The 20,880-nt window shown below is 37.5% G+C and overlaps 2 protein-coding genes across 3 annotated transcripts in view; one reads left to right on the forward strand and one right to left on the reverse strand.

The window, feature by feature from the left end:
• Positions 1 to 20,880, reverse strand: part of LOC126929834 (uncharacterized) — a 794,775-nt gene that overhangs the window by 492,908 nt on the left and 280,987 nt on the right. The gene's annotated exons all lie outside the window — the stretch shown is intronic.
• Positions 4,390 to 14,956, forward strand: LOC126929836 (putative ankyrin repeat domain-containing protein 20A5). The gene is made up of 2 exons (XM_050746503.1): positions 4,390 to 4,583; positions 14,890 to 14,956. Exons 1-2 carry the CDS (start codon positions 4,390 to 4,392, stop codon positions 14,954 to 14,956), a joined length of 261 nt encoding a protein of 86 aa, XP_050602460.1.

Here is a 20,880-nt window from a genome sequence, read left to right on the forward strand (position 1 = left end):
CAACATAACACCCCAAAACTTATACATCCTCAAATGTTAAACAATAATACAAATGTATGCAATATTTTAAATATTTAATTGTTAGATACATGAGGTATGTGACTTGGAATATTCCATTATATAAAAATTCATTTGTCTATTTATTCAGATTAAGCAACTATTAAGGCTGAATGTCTCATGCCTGTAACTCCAGCACTTTGAGAGGCTGAGGCAGACAGAACATTTGAGCCCAACAGTTCAAGACCAACCTGGGCAACAAGGCAAAACCCCGTCTCTACAAAAGACAAAAATCAGCCGAGCATGGTGACACAGGTCTGCAGTACCAAGTACTTAGATGGCTGAGGTGTGAAGATCAACTGAGCCCAGGAAATGGAGATGGGAGTGAGTTAATTTCTCACCACTGCACTCCAGCCTCGGTTACAGAGTTAATCCCCATCTCAAAAAACAACAATTAAAATGCTTCTTACATGGAAGACTGTATTCTAGGTACTCCAGGATACACACAAATATGTTGACTGACTTCCAGTACCTCATGATATGCAGGAGCTTCCAATGATTCTTTAAACAACTAATTATAAAAATTTCTGAAACTCAAAATTTTAGAATGTGATATAAGGAGTTTGAGTGGTTATATTATTTTGTAAGAGGTAGTATTGCTCTGTCACACTGACTGGAGTGCAATCGTGTGATCTTGGCTCACTGCAACTTCCGCCTCCCGGGTTCAAGTGATTCTCCACCTTGACTTCCTGAGCAGCTGGAAATACAAGCATGCAGCATCATGCCTGGCTAATTTTTGTGTTTTTTCTTATTTTACAGGCAATGTTTCACCATGCTGGCCAGACTGATCTCGAACCCCTGACCTCAAGTGATCCCCCACCTCGGCCTCCCACAGTGCTGGGATTAAAGGTGTGAGCCACTGGGCCCAGCCAAGTAAATAGTTTAGATAAACTACAATGACAAAATTATGATGTTAAACTCTTAACATATTGGTATTAAGAGTCTCTGCTTTGAGAAATGTTTATTTGCAGCAAAATGCATATTATTCGATTAGATGAAGTGTTTTAAAGAAACTCTTCATGGACAACTTATAAAACACACAAAAATCCCGTGGCAATACAAATTTTGAGAGCATAAATTTAAATTTCTACATTTTCACAATTTATATTTTTAAGTCAAATACAGTATTGTTATGTTGCCCAGGCTTTTCTGAAATTCCTGGGCTCTAGCAATCTTCTTGCCTCAAACTCTAAAGTAGCAGAGACCACACGTCTACACCACCACACTCAGTGAATTTTCTACAATTTTTAATATTATTTTAGTCTCACTACAGAACCAACAATATAAGCAGAGAAACAATCTCTCCTAAAAACTATACAATACCAAAATTATAAGTTTCCAGGAAAAAAAAAAAAAAGCTATAGGCTTTGTGCTCAACGTTTTTACAACTAAAAGGGACCGGGGGATTCCTTGATTACTGCACATAATTTGATCCCCTGAAGATTTATACAAGCATAAATATGATAGTAACCCTTATATGATTTAAAAGTCAAAGTGTTAGTATTTATCCAAATAAACCTTAACCAAATTTCATGTTTCGTCTATTGGAGAAAGCATTTCCTAATCTGATTTTCCTGTCACTACTTATTTTCCTGTTCATTTTTTTTCTGCTCACACCCTGTCACAGTACCTATCAATCTTTGTTAGTTATCAAAGTTAAACAATTTTTTTGAATCAACTAGCCATATGTATGTTTTTCCCTGACCAACTTTCCATTACCGCCATAAAATTATGATAGGTATACCACTGCTAAGTTTTAAAAGTAAATACTATGCAAAACTAGATTCAGAGTGAGAAAATTAATTTTACAAGAGACCACGTTACCTTAGTAGCAACACTCAAGTCTTTGTCATCCGATGTAGGCAATGAATCCACACACAGTTCATGGAAAATGCTTGAAAGCAAAAATGTACAATGCAAATGAGCAAGCTGATTTCTTTACAACTTTTTTAACTGCCAGTTTATATACAGCTTTCCCCTCAAAAAAGGAAAACATAATCTGGGGAAAGGTCGGTGATTGATTTACTAAATAATGATTCTTGATATAATTAAAATACGTCTTCTGCTGTAAAAGTTTTTAGTTACCTATATCTGCCTCCAGCTCTCTAAATCTGTAAAATATTCAATGAAAACTGACTTTGAGTTCTATAACAAAGAGTGACAGTCAATATATTGGCAAAACCTGACAATAATTTACCCTCACAAATTATCTGTCCTCAAGCTGAATTTAAAATTCAATTAATGGATGACATAAATTTTGTTACCTAATCTGGAAAAAAAACCGATCACCTAAACCAAGGTAGAGAGATCCACTCTCTCTTGTCCGTGATCTATTTTAGAATTTTTGAAGGTTTGATTTGAAAGAATTCCCTGTAAAATGAAAATGTACTTTTCATCTAATGTGTATATGTACATATTACTTTTCATCTAATGTGTATATATAACTTACATAACATTATATCTGTAATATATATGGTATATGTATCAGCAATATATATCATCTGATATATAGTAAACAATATAGGCCAGGCATGGTGGCTCACATCTGTAACCCCAGCACTTTGGAATGCCAAGTCAGGCAGATCACTTGAGGTCAGGAGTTTGAGACCAGCCTGGCCAACATGCTGAAACCCCCTCTCTACTAAAGATGCAAAAATTAGCTGAGCATGCTGGCACCTTCCTGTAATCCCAGCTACTTGGGAGGCTGAGGAAGGAGAATTGCTTGAACCTGGGAGACAGAGGTTGCAGGGAGCCAAGACTGTGCCACTGGACACCAGCCTGGGCAAAGAAACAAGATTCTGATTCAAAAAAAAAAAAAAAAAAAAGAATATAATGAATTCCCTATAAAATGAAAACATACTTTTCATCTGAATATATATATATAAAATATAGTTAATATTTTTCAAATAATCTGTTTTATTTTGTTATGTTTCTTCCTGAAACACAGGCAGTTTTAATTTTTAGTTTGCTAAATCAACCTTCAGTATGTCTGCTTATGAGGTCATTCTTAAGAAGGCCTTTGTCAACATAAAATGTACCTGCAAAATAAGAATTTGTGTTTCCTCTGGTACCTTACTCACTTGCATATGTAAAAATTTCAACCTGTATTCCATCAGGAACTCATGTTTGTGACATAAAATTTCATTAATTTTCTTCAAATATCAGCCTTTTTTTCATTAATAACTCATCCTTTCCTACTTCATCAATCCTTACTTCTAGCCTTACATAATTTCAGGGTTTCTGGGTTTCCTACTCTGCTCCATGCATTTGTCTTTTCAGCTGTCAGTAAATGATTAATTGTAGACATTAATAGCACATGTTGCTATCTAGAGGAGCAAGTGTTTTTCACTCCATTATGAGATTTTTTTAAATGCCATCACAATAGTGAAAGACAGCAGGTGTCACAGAAAAATGTTAAAACCTTGATAATTTCATTCGGTCTATGTAAAATTGATAAATACAGGAAGAACTCACATTTTGAGAAAAATGTGCCTTCCCATTCAAGAACACAGAACCCACCTCCCAATTCCAAGTAAAGAACCTACCTACGCAGGTGGATACGGATGTAAAACGGTCAGTTTTCTCTGAGAACGTTTCGCCTACTGAAAATAACTCATGCTATTTTTGATAGGGGAATGAGTTTTCTCATTAGGCACCTCCTATAATGTATATAAACCATGTTTTAAAGGTGTTCGTTAAAAATAAAACACCCTAGATGCTTAACTTTGTAAGTTAAATCACTCAACTTCACCTGCTCCAGCCAGAGAATTATGAGTGATGGAAAACAGCTGAGGGTCCTTTTTGCTCTGCTGCTCAGAGAGTGCACAGTGCACTCCAAGCTCCAGTCCAAGGGGTGGCACAGAAGCCGGGCCTGGGGACCCCCTCCCACCCCGGGGTTGAGCCTCCACTGCCTGTGCTGCTTGTCCATGGCATCCACATCTCTACTCTTGCATGCTAGGCAGCGCTCCACCTGCTGGCATGCTCAGCCTGCAAGCGACTTCCAGGAGTGGTGCAGACACGTGCTCTTTGGCTTTGCTAGGCTCACTTGGTCTGAAAGGTTGGAGGCTGTGAGTGTCACTGCTGAAGGATGTGGTGGACCAGGCTGGATCGTGGATTTTGGAGTAGATCACAGAATTGCATTCGCAGATTGGAGCTTGGATCACGGATTTGGGGTTGGATCAAGTACTTGTGGTTGGATAGGGGATTTGGAGCTGGGTTGGTGGGGATCGAGGGGGGTGGTGGTGGTGAAAATGTGACAGGTGGTGAAAATGTGACAGGGAACTGCCCCCACTTAAGAGCCGGTGGTTGGGGGTCTGAGAAGAGCTCACCACCATGAAGTCGTTTGGCTTCGGGAGCCGCAGAGGCCAGACGGTCCTGAGCTCCATAGGCCACATCTACACGGGTTCCAGGTACCGAATCTGGGACGCCGAACTGCAGAAGATCCAGAGGGCGGCTGTCAAGTGTGATGCCGGGGAAGTGGAGCGCTGCCTGGTGTGCTGGAGTGGAGACCAAGACAAGCAGCACAGGTAGCGGGGGCTCAGTCCCAGGGTAGGAGGGGGTCCCCAGGCCCGGCGTCCCTGCAGCCCCTGGGACTGGACCTTGGAGGGTGCCATGCACTCTACGAGCTGTGGAGCCAAACGGGCCCTCAGCTGTTTTCCATCCCTCACAATTCTCTGGCTGGAGCAGATGGAGAATTTGAGTGATGTAATTTACAAAGTTAAGCATATACTGTGCCATGCACGTCCCTGTGAAGAGACCACCAAACAGGCTTTGTGTGAGCAATAAAACTTTTTAATCACCTGGATGCAGGCAAGCTGAATTCGAAAAGAGAGTCAGCGAAGGGAGATAACTGTGGGGCCGTTTTATAGGAATTGGGTAGGTAAAGGAAAATTCCAGTCAAAGGGAGGTTCTTCTCTGGTGGGCAGGAGTGGGAGTCACGAGGTGCTCAGTTGGGGAGCTTTTTGAGCCAAGATGAGCAAGGCACAAGATAATGTCATCCCTTAAGGCAAGGACTGGCCATTTTCACTTCTTTTGTGGTGGAATGTCATCAGTTAAGGTGGGGCAGAGCATTTTCACTTCTTTTGTGATTCTTCAGTTACTTCAGGCCATCTGGGGGTATACCTGTAAGTCACAAGGGATGCGGACGTGCAAGTCACAGGCATATATGCGCAAGTCACAGGGGATGCAATAGCTTAGCTTGGGCTCAGATGCCTGACATTTCTGCCTTCTTATATTGATAAGAAAAATAAAACAAAATAGTGTTGAATTGCTGGGGTGGCAAAAATTTTGGGGGGCAATACGGAGAGAGATTTGGCGACTTTTCTCAGGACTGCTTCAAGTGGGATTAGGGGCAGCATGGGAACCTAGAATGGGAGAGATTAAGCTGAAGGGAGATCTTGTGGTAAGAGGCAATATTGTGGGGTTGTTAGAAGGAGCATTTGTCGCATAGAATGATTGGTGATGGCCTGGATGCTGTTTTGTATGAATTGAAAAACTGAACAGAAGACACAAGGTCTGTATAAGAGACCTTGTTAATCAAAAAAGGCTAGTTAAAAAATATGTATCAATTGCATGTGTATATATGTATATACAAAAGTAAATTAATTTTTTAAAATTTAACTTCTTTAGTTTGAAATTCAGATTTATTTAAGAAGGTAGTTGTAGCTAATTAATAATCTCAAACATTATTGTCTGAGAAAATTCATTTATTTAAATATAATTGCTAAAACCATATATTTTCACAAAAATAAGAAAAAAGATTTTTAAGTTAGTCTGTTGTATGTTTCCTCTATAGTCACATTACAACAAATTGAACTTTTTATACAAATGGATCTTCTATTTCATTTTTATAATAAATGGTTTATATTCAGTAAACAAATAATCACAGTTGACCCATGAATAATGTGGGGTGAGGGACTCTAATCCCTCCCAAAGTGCCGAGATTATAGGCATGAGCCACCGTGCCCAGCTGTGAATATGTTTGTTAAATCAATAACTTTAGTTCTTAGAGCAGTTTTAGGTTCACAGCAAAATTGAGAGGAAGGTACAGAGATTTCTCATATGTTCCATGCCTCCCACAAATGCATAGCCTACCCCATTATTAGTATTTTCCACCAGAGTGGTACATTTGGCACAACTGATGAACCTACATCAACACATTATAATCACTTAAAATTTATAGTTTACATCAGGCTTCACTCTTGATGCTGTACATTCTGTGAATTTGGACAAATGTATAATGATATGTATCTATTATTGTAATGTTATTGACAGAACAGTTTCACTACCCTAAAAATTCTCTAAAATATGCGTGTTCACCTCTCACTTTCTACCTGGCAGCACCTGGCAACCATTGATCTTTACTCTGTCTTCTTAATTTTACTTTCTTCAGAAGAGTCATATACTTGGAATAATACAGTGGATATCTTTTAGAATAGTTATATATAAAAAGAGCTCCACCATAATTGAATGTAGTCATTTGAGATGTTCTTTTTCCTTTTGTTTTTCTTTTGCTTCTTTATCATTGTAAAGAATGATATATGCTGTTGATGTATGCTTTACATACTTAGAAAACATGATTGTATAGGTATTTGCCACATAATGGAAAGGATTGAGGAAAAGGACACTGTGTAGTACCACACAGCCCAAACTGGGGCTTCTTGTTCCGTGATATGGGTTATGACAGACTCTCTAGCAATGAAAGGGAACAAGTTCAAGGGATTGTATTTTATAAAACTGGAATCACAAAGTCTTTCTTACTTACCTTCGGTTAGAAATAAGAGCAGATGGTGAATGCTATAGGTATATAGATAGGTTCCTCACTGATCCTCTTCCTTTGCGCGATAAGTTTGACAACAGTCTATTATATTGATATGACTCACCTACAACTAGATTCTGTCATGAGGGATGGCAAGAGAGTTTTGCTTTATGTAAGGTGAAAAAGAATTATTTCCCTTACTAGGGAGAAGGGCAAGCATTGGAACTTTCTGGTAGTAAAAGGGCTTTGATATAGCTTTCTTTCTATATATTTTTCGCATCATATAGTATTGCCTGGCAGCCTGTCACACCTCCCCAGTGTTTCTTAAGCTTCTTTCTGAATGTGAGTTGTGGTTCATAGTGGATAAGCTCTTAAAAGAGTGATATTTCCAGTGGTTTTTCTGTGGGAGGTAAAATGGCAGGTGAATTTGGGCCTTGTTGTATGGAGGGCAGAGCAAATAGCTACCACTAAGTAAACCACCCAGCACCTTCCCCAAAGAGTAGTAGCCAGAGTAACACATTGATCTCTTTGGAGCTCTTTTCCACTGGCGGCTGGAAAGTCTTTGCAAGGATTCTTGTTTCTGATCTGCTTCCTATGTTTTGCAGGCTTCTGGTGAAAGGGTGTTTTCTCCTAAACTGAACAGTTTGAACTGAAGAGCTAGAGAGGCTATGTTGTCTTATTAAAATATAAGTGCAGTAGTTCCCCCTTAACCATGGGAAATACATTCCAAGACCCCCATTGGATGCATGGAACCACGAATAGTACTGAATTATAAACTGTTTTTTCCTATACATACATATCTAGGATAAAGTTTAATTTCTAAATTAAATTAAATCTGATGTTATCTGCAGATAGAGTGGAGAATTGAATTGTGTCATCAGCAGACATGATTGCTTGCTTGTTGGTGGGGAAAAACTCTCCACACATTTGGCCACAGAAGCCTTCTTTGTTGATGATTGTTATTGTGGTGTGACAGCAGAGAAAACCATATCAAGTATGTCTTTCAGCACATATAGTGGATAAGGGATACTACTGTATACTCTGTTTTAACTGCCCCTCATATTTTGTTCCAGAAATCATGCTCTTTGACACTGTTGACTCTTCACACCTGTTCTGCTAACAATAAAATTTTTACTCAATCTCATAGGGTTTGGCTAGGATGATTTGTATACTTCAGTTCACTTGAAGATACCAAAGTTTAATATTTTTATTATTCTTTGTATTTAATAATGCAAAGTTCTTGTTGCATTAATTACCTACCAATAAGTATAATCAATGTTAATTCTAATAACGTCCCAGGCATGCTCACAAAGGAATTCTTTGTAACAAAGCATCAGTCTTATGCATAAAAAACAAAACAAAACAAAACAAAAACAACAATAACAACAACAAAAACTGGATCTAAAGCATACACACAGGTGTGCACAAGTTTTTTTATTAAGGTAGAGTCTTGCTTTGTTTCCCAAGCTGGTATCAAAGTTCTGGGTTCCTCAAGTGATCCTCCTGCCTCAGCCTCCTGAGTAGTTTGGATTATAGGCATGCATCTCTGTGCATTCTTATGCTTTTAATAATCTATACATTTATTATTAATTTAAAATGCATTTTGCCTTTTTCTTTAATAGATTTTGGAAGTTCTGATTAATCTGGAGTCAGGTAGGATTTTATAGATTTAAAAAATTATGTTAACCAAGTAAATATAGATGCAAGAAACTAACATCTGTTGAGTGTTGCATTCTGGGCTCAACATCCTATTATGTCCTATGCATTTATCATCTCATAAGGCCATCACAACATCTGTGCTCCTATAACCTACCATTTATTAAATAAACAACTATGGATTTGAGCAGTGGATTAATAGGCTTTTGATCCTATTCTTAACAAGGTAGCTGACCCACGTTGATTGTCAGCCTGCCTGCCTTCCAAGTCCCTTCCCTTGCTGCTCAGCATAAATTGATAGACATCTGTGCAGCACTTGGATCATGGTATAGGTCTGAATCAGATTAATTAGATTCATTAATTTAATTAATGTCTAAATTAATGAGAGTTTAAATACCTTCAACACTCATTTAATGTTATCATTAGAATGTGGTTAGTCCAAGAGTCTGTCGTAATAAATTTGACAATTTCAGTGGTAACCAGTATCTTCTTTTTGCCATCAAAGCCTTGAGGACAGATCTTACTTAGCTTTCGCCATGGGACAGTAAGTTTAACAAAAGCAAGTTTAGGCAAGTCTTAGAAATTATTTGATTTCCCAATTTTGTTTTTCATTTAGGCTAGTATTTCTGCTTACTTCCATAATACTTTTTGTAGTCTTGTTTCTTTATCCATGAATTTTCTATAGTCTTGTCTTGATTTTTTAAAACGTTCTTCTCTGCTTTTTTTTTGGTGTTTCTTTATTTCTATTCTTTTTTCAAATTCTGCTGGCTTTGTATTCCCAGAATCCAAAGCACATAGAATTACAGAATTTTAAGGAATCTTAGAATGAATTAAAATACCTTCTAGTATTGTCACATGTGGTTGAACATTCTGGTCAAGTGATTCTTTACATAGAGAACTTGAGTCTCAAAAAGATAAGGATTTTTTTCTTAGATATAGGAATTGGCAGAAATGAGATTTGTGCTCATTTTAAAGCCCAATACTTTTCCTTCTTTTTATATCCTATTGACTTGTGTTTTAGTAATACAAACGGGAGTGAGTCTCATGCACCCAATGTCTAAAATGTGTGTAGAATTAACTAGTGAACCCAAGGAAAGTGGGTAAGAATGGAATAAGCAGGGGAAGGCCAAGTTTGAAGAGAAACAATTATCAATCGATAAATTATAAAGATGATGGACACACAAGATGTTGGGAATTATCTACAAAGGCACATTAAAATAGAAGGTTCAAGGGAGCTGTAAAAAAATTTGCTGCTTTTTTTTTCTTATCAAGGACTGACAAATGAAGATTTTTACTGAAAGATGCTAAAACATTTTGAGACACTGGGAGTAGTGTCTATAGCAGAGAGAAATGTGATATCATCTACTTCCATCCTGACTTACAGAGCATGGCTTAGAGCCCCTGGAATACTAAGGGGCTGGAGATTGCTGAACTACATAGATCTGTGGCCCAGGACAAGTGGTCTCCTCACCTCTGCCTCTTTTCCCAATTCACTGATGTCCTTCCCTTGTTGATGTAGCCTAGGTCAGGGGCATGATTGGCTTGAAATCAGTCATGGAGTTCAGTTGGGTAGTTGGTAGTATGTCTATGCTGGGGGCAGGTGATGGAGAGTCCAGTTAGCTTGTTTTTCAGGAGCAGGGATATAGAGGGCTCCTACACTTGGTCATTTGAGGCCATCCTTTCAGGAATCTGTGCATTCATAGACTGAAGATTTGAAGTTTGGAGACTTCTGTGGAGCCTTGCAGAAGTGGAATCTGGACTTGGGAGCCCATAGGAAGGAAGAAAGATATTTAGATAGTAGTTAGAGAAATAGAGGCACAACTACCAGGACTCTATTTTTTTCAGCAGTCTCTGTCCTTGTGTACCTGAGTGCCTATGAAAATTTTTAAGGGCTTGCTAGTTTATATGGACCTGAATAAGGTAAGGACCTATAGAGTAAAAACAATGGGATTTTATAATTGTTAGAATTTTAATCTTTCTGGGAAAAGTATTCTCAATAAGAATATACACCTTTGTTTTTTGACTTTTGGGCATTTAGCTTTCATACATTTCAAAATTGCAGGGGTTTCCCTCTACTGATTTAGGGAAAAGGAAAGCAATAGGACCTTCCTAAGTTTTTTCCATGCTGAGGAATCAAGATTGACATTTTGAAGTAAAGCAGATTAGTCTTTTAACCAGAGATAGATCATGGACAAGAGACAGTGGATCTCTCTACCTTGTTTTAGGTCATCGGTTTTCTTCCAGATTAGGTAACAAAATTTATGTCATCCATTAATTGAATTTAAAGTTCAGCTTCAGGACAGATAATTTGTGAGGGTAAATTACTGTCACTATTTGTTGTAGAGCTCAAGGTCAGTTTTCATTGAATATTTTATAGATTTAGACAGGTGGAGGCAGAAGTAGGTAACTAAAATCTTTTACAGCAGAGGACATATTTTAATTATATCAAGAATCATTATTTAATATATAGGTCACTGACCTTTCCCCAGATTATGTTTTCCTTTTTTGAGGGGAAAGCTGGATATAAACTGGCAGTTAAAAAAAAATGTAAACAAATCAACTTGCTCTTTTTTTTTTTTTTTTTTTTTTTTGAGACGGAGTCTGGCTCTGTCGCCCGGGCTGGAGTGCAGTGGCAGGATCTCAGCTCACTGCAAGCTCCGCCCCCCGGGTTTACGCCATTCTCCTGCCTCAGCCTCCCGAGTAGCTGGGACTACAGGCGCCCGCCGCCTCGCCCGGCTAGTTTTTTGTATTTTTTAGTAGAGATGGGGTTTCACCGTGTTCGCCAGGATGGTCTCGATCTCCTGACCTAGTGATCCGCCCGTCTCAGCCTCCCAAAGTGCTGGGATTACAGGCTTGAGCCACCGCGCCCGGCCAACTTGCTTATTTTTATTGTATATTTTTGCCTTCCAGAATTTTCCATGAACTGTGTGTGGGTTCATTGCCTACATCAGATGACAAAGACTTGAGTGTTGCTACTAAGATAAAGTGGTCTCTTGTAAAATTAATTTTCTCACTCTGAATCTAGTTTTGCATAGTATTTACTTTTAAAACTTAGCAGTGGTATACCTATCATAGTTTTATGATGGTAATGGAAAGTTGGTCAGAGAAAATCATACATGGGGCTAGTTGATTCAAAAAATTTGTTTAACTTTGGTAACTAACAAAGATTGGTAAGTACTGTGACAGGGTGTGAGCTGAAAAAAACGAACTGGAAAATAAGTAGTGACAGGAGAATCACATTAGGAAATGCTTTCTCCAATAGACGAAACATGAAATTTGGTTAAGGTTTATTTGGATAAATACTAACACTTTGACTTTTAAATCATACGAGGGTAACTATCATATATATGCTTGTATAAATCTTCATGGGATCAAATTATTTGCAGTAATCATGGAATCCACCAGTACCTTTTAGTTGCCAAACGTTGAGCACATAGTCTATAGATTTTTTTTTTTTCCCCCTTGGAAACTTATAATTTTGGTATCACACAGTTTTTAGGAGGGATTGTTTCTCTTCTTATATTATTGGTTCTGTAGCGAGACTAAAATAATATTAAAAATTGTAGAAAAATCATTGAGTGTGGTGGTGTAGACCTGTGGTCCCTGCTACTTTAGAGTTTGAGGCAAGAAGATTGCTTGAGCCCAAGAGTTTCAGAAAAACCTGGACAACATAAAAATACTGTATCTGACTTAAAAATATAAATTGTGAAAATGTAGAAATTTAAATTTATGCTTTCAAAATTTGTATCGTAAAGGGATTTTTGTGTGTTTTATAAGTTGTCCATGAGGGTTTCTATAAAACTCTTCATCTAATTGAATAACGTGTATTTTGCTGCAAATAAACATTTCTCAAAGCAGAGACTCTTAATACCAATATGTTAAGACTTTAACATCATAATTTTGTCATTGCATTTATCTAAACTATTTACTTGCTCAGGCCCAGTGGTTCATGCCTATAATCCCAGCACTGTGGGAGGCCGAGGTGGGGCATAACTTGAGGTCAGGAGATCGATATCAGCCTGGCCAGCATGGTGAAATCTTGCCTCTAAAAGCAGAAAAAACACATAAATTATCTGGGCATGATGGCACATGCTTGTATTCCCAGCTGCTCAGGAGGCCGAGGTGGGAGAATCACTTGAACCCAGGAGGCTGAAGTTGCAGTGAGCCAAGATCGCATGATTGCACTCCAGTCAGGGTGACAGGACAAGACTACATCTTACAAAATAAAATAACCACTCAAACTCCTTATATCACATTCTAAAATTTTGAGTTTCAGAAATTTTTATATTTAGTTGTTTAAAGAATCATTGGAAGCTCCTGCATACCATGAGGTACTGGAGGTCAGTCAACATATTAGTGTGTATCCTGGAGTACCTAGAATACAGTCTTCCATGTAAGAAGTATTTTAAATGTTGTTTTTTGAGACTATGATTCACTTTGTAACTGAGGCTGGAGTGCAGTGGTGAGATCTTGGCTCAATCCCATCTCCATTTTCTGGGCTCAGGTGATCCTCACACCTCAGCCATCCAAGTAGTTGGGACCATAGACCTGTGTCACCGTGCTCAGCTGATTTTTGTAGTTTTTGTAGAGATTGGGTTTTGTCTTGTTGCCCAGGCTGATCTTGAACTGTTTGGCTCAAGTGTTCTGCCTGTCTCAGCCTCTCAAAGTGCTGGAGTTACAGGCATGAGACATTCAGCCTTAATAGTTGTTTAATCTGAATAAATAAACAAGTGAATTTTTATATAATGGAATGTTTCAAGTCATATACCTCAAGTATCTCACGATTAAATATTTAAAATATTGCTTAGATTCGTTTTATTTTTTAATATTGAAGGATGTATAAATTTTAAGGTGTTATATTGAGAAACTATGCCATTCATTAAAAGGAAATAAACTAGAAATAAGTCATCAGTCCAGGCGCGGTGGCTTAAGCCTGTAATCCCAGCAATTTGGGAGGCCGAGACCGGTGGATCACGAGGTCAGGAGATCGAGACCATCCTGGTTAACATGGTGAAACCCCATCTCTACTAAAAAATACAAAAAAAACTAGCCAGTCGAGATGGCGGACGCCTGTAGTCCCGGCTACTCGGGAGGCTGAGGCAGGAGAATGGCATAAACCTGGGACACAAAGCTTGCAGTGAGCTGAGATCCGGCCACTGCCATCCAGCCTGGGTGACAGAGAGAGATTCTGTCTCAAAAAAAAAAAAAAAAAAGAAATAGGTCATCAGTAGAAAAGAGGATTACAATGTATTTTCTAGTATCATTCAACTGGAATCATAACATTATTATTGCAGATTCACATTTCTTATACTTTTTATTAGCTCCCACTCACGTTCTATGAAATATACCTTTTCAAGCCATAAATTACTCTTTAGAATTCTGGTGACCAATTATTTTTCTAGGTGGAAAGTAGTAAGTTCCAGGTTTCTCTCTCTGTCACAATAATATTATTTCAGGTAGTGGTAGATGACCATATCTAAGTAATTAAATGTCCTATAGTAATAATCTCTATCACAGAAGTACTTACAAAATCTAATTGCAGCATAAATATTAATTAGTATTATTAGAGATATGAAAGACTAAAATGCTCTGTTAGAGATCTATCTCTCCATGTACTTTATTGTACTTCATGTGGTTTCCTTTCTTTCTTGGCTTAAGCTCGTATTTCATTGAGCAATTAGGCTTGTTTTTTGTTTGTATTTCACTTTGTTCTCATATTTTAAATTGAAATTTTTGTGGAGTCAGGGTCTTGCTCTGTTGCCCAGGCTGGAGTACAGTGGCATGATCGTGGCTCACCACAGTCCCCACCTCTAAAGCTCAAGTGATTCTCCCACATCAGCTTCCCGAGCAGCTGGGATACGGCACACACCATCAGGCGTGACTCCTTTTTGTGTTTCTGTGTAGTGATGTGTTCTCATTATGTTGCCCAGGCTGGTCTCAAATTCCTGAACTCAAGCAATCTACCCACCTTGGTTTGGCAAAGGGCTGTGATTACAGGTGTGAGCCACCATGCCTGGGCAACATTGAGGTTTATTTAAAGGAATTGATGAGGGCTGAGTATGGTGTTGCACACTGGTTATCTCAACATTTTGGGAGGCAGAAGTAGAAGGTTTCCTTGAGCCTAGGAGTTTGAGACCAGCCTGGGCAATATAATGAAGCTTTGTCTCTACAAAAATAACAATAAAACATTAGCCTGGCATGACGATATGCACCTGTAGTTCCAGCTATTCAGGAAGTTGAGGTAGGAATATTGCTTGAAGTCAGGATGTTGAGACTGTAGTGAGCCGTAATCATGCCACTACATTCATCCCTGGTTTTACAGAGTGAGACCCAGTTTCATAAAAAGAGATTCATAAGAATCTCTTGATGCAACTCATTATAATTTTTAAAATGGAAACTCATTCTTGATATTACCTCAGCAGCATGTCCCCAAGAAAGTGTCAGAGCCTTTACCTGGACCTTCCCATGAAAAAGAAAACAGAATAGTCAATGGAAAAGGAGCAGGTGAGAACCGTATTTTATTTAAAAATCACTTGATGGAATGTTTCTTTTAAAATATGGGTACTAACATAGTCTAATAGCTAAGTAAAATGTCCTGTTATCTGTATAATAAGTAAAGGAGAAGTCAAATGGTGATAAGTTGTGTCTCTAACCAAGGGTCAGCAGTTGATTCTATTGGGAGTACCACTAAAGGAGCTGAGTTATGAGTTCTATTTTAAGATAGTCTAAGACCTGAACCAAATCAGGAAAGAGAAAAGAGGAAATGAATAAAAGAAAGTAAGAATAAGGAGGGTGGAGTGTACATGGAATAAATTTTTAAAAAATATGTTGGTGCATGTAATGGAGGGTAGTAAAGTGAAATTATTTTGTAGAAGAAGGAAGAACAGGGTGTTAGAAATAGGAAAGAAGATAAATTGAGCTTCCAGGACCACCATGTGTCAGAGAATTAGAGTAACATTTTCCTACTCTTACTGTCATCCTCACTACTGGGGAGGTGTTAAGGATTGAGGTACTTTACCACACAGACTTGCGTTTTATCTACCATAGATAAGCATCACCAAAAATGGTTAGCCATGTATGGCTAGAATTAAGTTTCATAGATAGTGTGGTAACCTCATGGGATAGTATCATGTAGGTCAAATTAACATAATTGAAAAGAATAGTGTTGGGTGATATATGGAGAAGAAATTAATTAAAGAAGGTATTGCCTGATGAAAAGTTCATTAGGAACACTATGGCTTATAAAGTAGTAATTAATTCAGGGACATAATAGGGAAGAAATTGAGGCTAGGCCAAAAAGGGCAACTAGGGTAAACAAATATGAAAGCACATCAGGGTAGAACAGGGCATTCAAATTTTCATGAATTAGTTGAAGAGCTTCTGGAAAATGCACACTCTGGTCGATTCTGTATTTCTCACTCAGGTGATTTTGGTGTTGGTCCTTGGGCATAGCTCTGAATAGCAAGGGAATAGTCTTCCTTTAGATAAATGTGGAAAAAGAACCATTGGACAACAATGTGAAGAAAAACAGAATCAAGGGCAAGCATTAATTTCCTTTTATTTCTGAGCATGATTCTAGCCACAGGGAGAGAGTATGAGATGAGAAAATAGAGATTACATGTGTATACTACTGCTGAATACAGATGAAAAAAGTGGTCGCAGTTATCTATAAAAAAACAGGTAGGAAGGGAAACATCAGGATGACAGATATAAATATTACTTTTTCAAAGGAAAAGTGATTGTGAAAGGACAAAGAGGGAGGAAGGAAAGACATTAGCTGCAGTCCAGGGAGTTAAGGCGAAGTAAACTTGAGACAACTCACTTCCAGTGGCTTCAGCATATGCCCAGCCTCACAAAAGAGGTTATTGCTGTGTAGAGTGCTGGAGGCAGGAGGGAGTGCTAGAATTGGAGTAAACCACAGCCGCTCATTTCACTTCATAACTGTCAGGCCTCAGAGAGAGAAGTCTCATTGATGTGAGTGAATAAGATGTGATTAAGTTGCATATAGATGATTTGGCTAATTTTTTTTGAGACAGCTCTTTGATATGATAGGTGTTTTATAAAAGTCCTTTACAGGGTAAGATGATATACCAAACTTAGCTAATTTTAGAAGCAGTCATAATATAAAATCCATTCTGTGAATACCAAAATTGTCATTTTCAAAGTATCCTGTACTGATTTTGAAATATAAAACTGTATTCATATTCAGCAAGTCTGTGGTAATTCAATGTTTCCTTTTTTGATAAATATTTTGATATTGGAATCTTATTCTACACGGTTTATTTGATGTGTTTTCTGGACCATCAGTGGACCAAGGAGCTCTAATTCAAGGCCTAACGAGGGGATAGGAGAAACGTAGGTGCTGCGGTAGCCCATGTGGTCATGGGAAAAATTAGTATTTTGATTTGCTGTCATTTCATATGTGTGTATCCTAGCTGATCAATTTAGAACACTTTCTTCGATGAGAGGTGAATTGCACGTTCATCTGAACTCTCATCTCAACTGTGTATTTCTTCAGCGACAGGACAAGGGAAATTTATTTGTGGTGTGCTGGCAGCAATGCCTCTGATGTGTTGAGTTAAAATAATCTGTGAAATCAAAGAGGACACAAATAAATGGAAGAATATACCATGCTAATGGATAGGAATAATCAATATTGTGAAAATGGCCATACTGCCCAAGGTAATTTACAGATTCAATGCCATCCCCATTAAGCTACCAATGACTTTCTTCACAGAATTGGAAAAAACTGCTTTAAAGTTCATATGGAAACAAAAAAGACGCTACATTGCCAAGACAATCCTAAGCCAAAAGAACAAAGCTGGGGGCATCACACTACCTGACTTCAAACTATACTACAAGGCTACAGTAACCAAAACAGCATGGTACTGGTACCATAACAGAGATAAAGACCAATGGAACAGAACAGAGCCCTCAGAAATAATACCACACATCTACAGCCATTTGATCTTTGACAAACCTGACAAAAACAAGAAATGGGGAAAGGATTCCTATTTAATGAATGGTGTTGGGAAAATTGGGTAGTCATATGTAGAAAGCTGAAACTGGATCCTTTCCTTACTCCTTATACAAAAATTAATTCAAGATGGATTAGAGACTTAAATGTTAGGCCTAAAACCATAAAATCCCTAGAAGAAAAACCTAGGTAATATCATTCAGGACATAAGCATGAGCAAGGACTTCATGTCTAAAACACCAAAAGCAACGGCAACAAAAGCCAAAATTGACAAATGGGATCTAATTAAACTAAAGAGCTTCTGTACAGCAAAAGAAACTACCATCAGAGTGAACAGGCAACCTACAGAATGAGAGAAAATTTTTGCAATCTACTAATCTGACAAAGGGCTAATATCCAGAACCTATAAAGAACTCTAACAAATTTACAAGAAAAAAGCAAACAACCCCATCAAAAAGTGGGCAAAGGATGTGAACAGAAACTTCTCAAAAGAAGACATTCATACAGCCAACAGACACATGAAAATAGGCTCATCATCACTTGCCATCAAAGAAATGCAAATCAAAACCACAATGAGATACCATCTCACACCAGTTAGAATGGCAATCATTAAAAAATCAGGAAACAATAGGTGCTGGAGAGGATGTGGAGAAATAGGAACACTTTTGCACTGTTGGTGGGACTGTGAACTAGTTCAACCATTGTGGAAAATAGTGTGGCGATTTCTCAAGGATCTGGAACTAGAAATACCATTTGACCCAGCCATCCCATTCCTAGGGACATACCCAAAGGATTATAAGTCATGCTACTATAAAGACCCATGCACACGTATGTTTATTGCGGCACTATTCACAATAGCAAAGGCTTGGAATCAACCCAAGTGTCCATCAGTGACAGACTGGATTAAGAAAATGTGGCACATATACACCATGGAATACTATGCAGTTATAAAAAAGGATGATTTCGTGTCCTTTTTAGGGACATGGATGCAGCTGGAAACCATCATTCTCAGCAAACTATCACAAGAACAGAAAACCAAGCACCACATGTTCTCACTCATAGGTGGGAATTGAACAATGAGAACATTTGGACCAGGAAGGGGATCATCACACACCAGATCCTATTGTGGGGAACTGGGGGGAGGGATAGAATTAGGAGATATACCTAATGGAAATGATGAGTTAAGGGGTGCAGCACACCAACATGGCACATGTATACATATGTAACAAATCTGCACGTTGTGCACATGTACCCTAGAACTTAAAGTATAATAAAAAAAATTTTGAAAATAAATAAAAAATAAAATACACCGTACATTCACCATCAGCTTTGACATTGATTCCCTCAGGTTTGGTTTGCTCCTCTGTTTAATGGTCTCTTTTCCCCTCATGAGCCCATGTGTTCACAGTGACATCCACGCTTTTCTGTTTTAGGCAAAGGTGTTTGAAACACAATCTCACTATTGAAATGTAGTTCGTTTGAGTAATCCTATATTCGTATCTTCTGCATTATATTTCTGTCATGTTGTTGTCATAGGCAATGAAAAGAAGATGTTAAGAAGAACCTTCAAAACCTTAAGTAATTTTTTTATAGCCAGGCATTAGAACTCAGCTTGATAATAACACTGCATGAATGTTTGATTGGCCCTGTCATACTTACATATAATTGATGACATATCCCCTTTGCTTTCTAGGGCCTCTTGAACAACATCGTTCCTTGAAGGTTATTAATTATATATATTTTTTGAATCACTAACTCCACATTGTACAAAATATATATGATTTATGAATCATTTTCTTTTAAAACCCATTCAGCCTAACACTGAAATGGAAGATCCTGCTGTGAAAGGAGCAGTACAAAGGAAGAATGTTCAGACATTGTGAGCAGGTACGTTTTCAATATAAATTTAATGTGGGAAATAAGAGCATCAAATGATTGGAAGCACTCACATTATTCTTAACTCCTAATTCTATTTGTCTGAAATTGAATGGAAAACATTGATATAAATGTTACTATTGGTATCTATATTTGAATAAAAATAAATTTAGAAGCATAAAAAATATTTTGAAAATGCAAGCTTTCACTCAGATGTTTCTGCTTTAATGTTTTGAAAAGCATAAAGTTTTCAATACAAAATTTTTATTCTTGTCAGGGATTCAAAGCAGTGAATTTCGAGACTCTCAGATATTTCCAGTGAGTTATGTACCAGTTGGAGTTCTGATCTTTACCTAGAGGAAATCTTAACTGATTAATGTGTCAGTTTCTGTTTTAACTTTAGAGACTTGCTGCTAGTGTTATTACACTGATGATCTGAAGCCAATCAGATGTTCTAATGAGCAGACTGTGTGTGTATGTGTATGTATAGGTGTGTGTATGTGTGTGTTTGTTGCATCTTTGATTATTAAAAATGAGGAAAGTATTTATTCATTTATAACTGGTAGACACAGTCTTTTAGAATGGTGATTTTGAGACTTTTTGATGTTAAGGTTTTGAAACATGGTTGCATAGAGGCCACCAACATCACAAATTGGTTATTTTCCATTTCAATGCCCTATTCAAATCTTTAACAATATTGTGATGCTCAGAAATAATATGCAGAATTTTTATTTGTGTCCTAAAATGGTATGTGAGTGGTTATACACTTTACATACCTTTCTGTCACTTTCTTTGGTGTACGTTGTATTATATCTTCCAGATGTATCCACAGTGATATGATTATCTCTGGTTTAATTCATTTTACATTTTTCACTGTATTCCCTTAGACCACTTTACCACATTTAGTTAGACGCTCCTGTTGTTGACAAATGAAGAAAGAGATAAAAACAAATATAATGTCAGATTAAAAAGGCTTTTGTTCAATCAGTTTGTATCTACTCATGTTTACTATATGAGTTTAAAGCTGAAAAATTCAGAATGCAAGCATGCACCACCATATTTTATAAATGCACTTAGAACTATGACTCACGAGTCTTTAGTCTCTGAAGTTAGGACAATTCATTTCTCTGAAGAAGTTTGCTGTGCTCTTCTCAGAAAAAGAAAACTGAAAAGAGCAAATGGCATTGTCTTACTTGACCTCTTGAACATCCTTGAATGAAATTTAAACTCCGAGGATACTCAGATCAAAATTCAGAACTAATGTTTCAAACAATATATATAGTTTGTGAATGTCTAGTGATCATGAGCCCTTGAGGGTGAAATGAACTTTCAAGTTTCACTTTTGCAATTTTTTATCTTTTCCTTGACTTGTCTTAAAAGTTTAAGTTCAACAGTTTCATTTATACAGAAACCAGGAATATAACTTGTTAAATATATTTCTATCCTGTCTCACAGCATTGTGTATGTTTCAGATCTAGTTTGAACTAGACTTTTTCTATATGGGAACAATTAGGTTTTTTGTTTGTTTGTTTGTTTGTGTTTTTGAGACAGTCTTGCT

Source organism: Macaca thibetana, chromosome 10, assembly GCF_024542745.1.
Source record: "Macaca thibetana thibetana isolate TM-01 chromosome 10, ASM2454274v1, whole genome shotgun sequence".
NCBI lineage: Eukaryota > Metazoa > Chordata > Mammalia > Primates > Cercopithecidae > Macaca > Macaca thibetana.

Bases quoted from the DNA above. Each gene is read 5' to 3' on its own strand.
- LOC126929836 (XM_050746503.1), top strand. From the start codon at position 4,390: ATGAAGTCGTTTGGCTTCGGGAGCCGCAGAGGCCAGACGGTCCTGAGC. The intron at 4,584-14,889 runs GTAGCGGGGGCT...ATATTACCTCAG, and splicing joins GACCAAGACAAGCAGCACAG to CAGCATGTCCCCAAGAAAGT.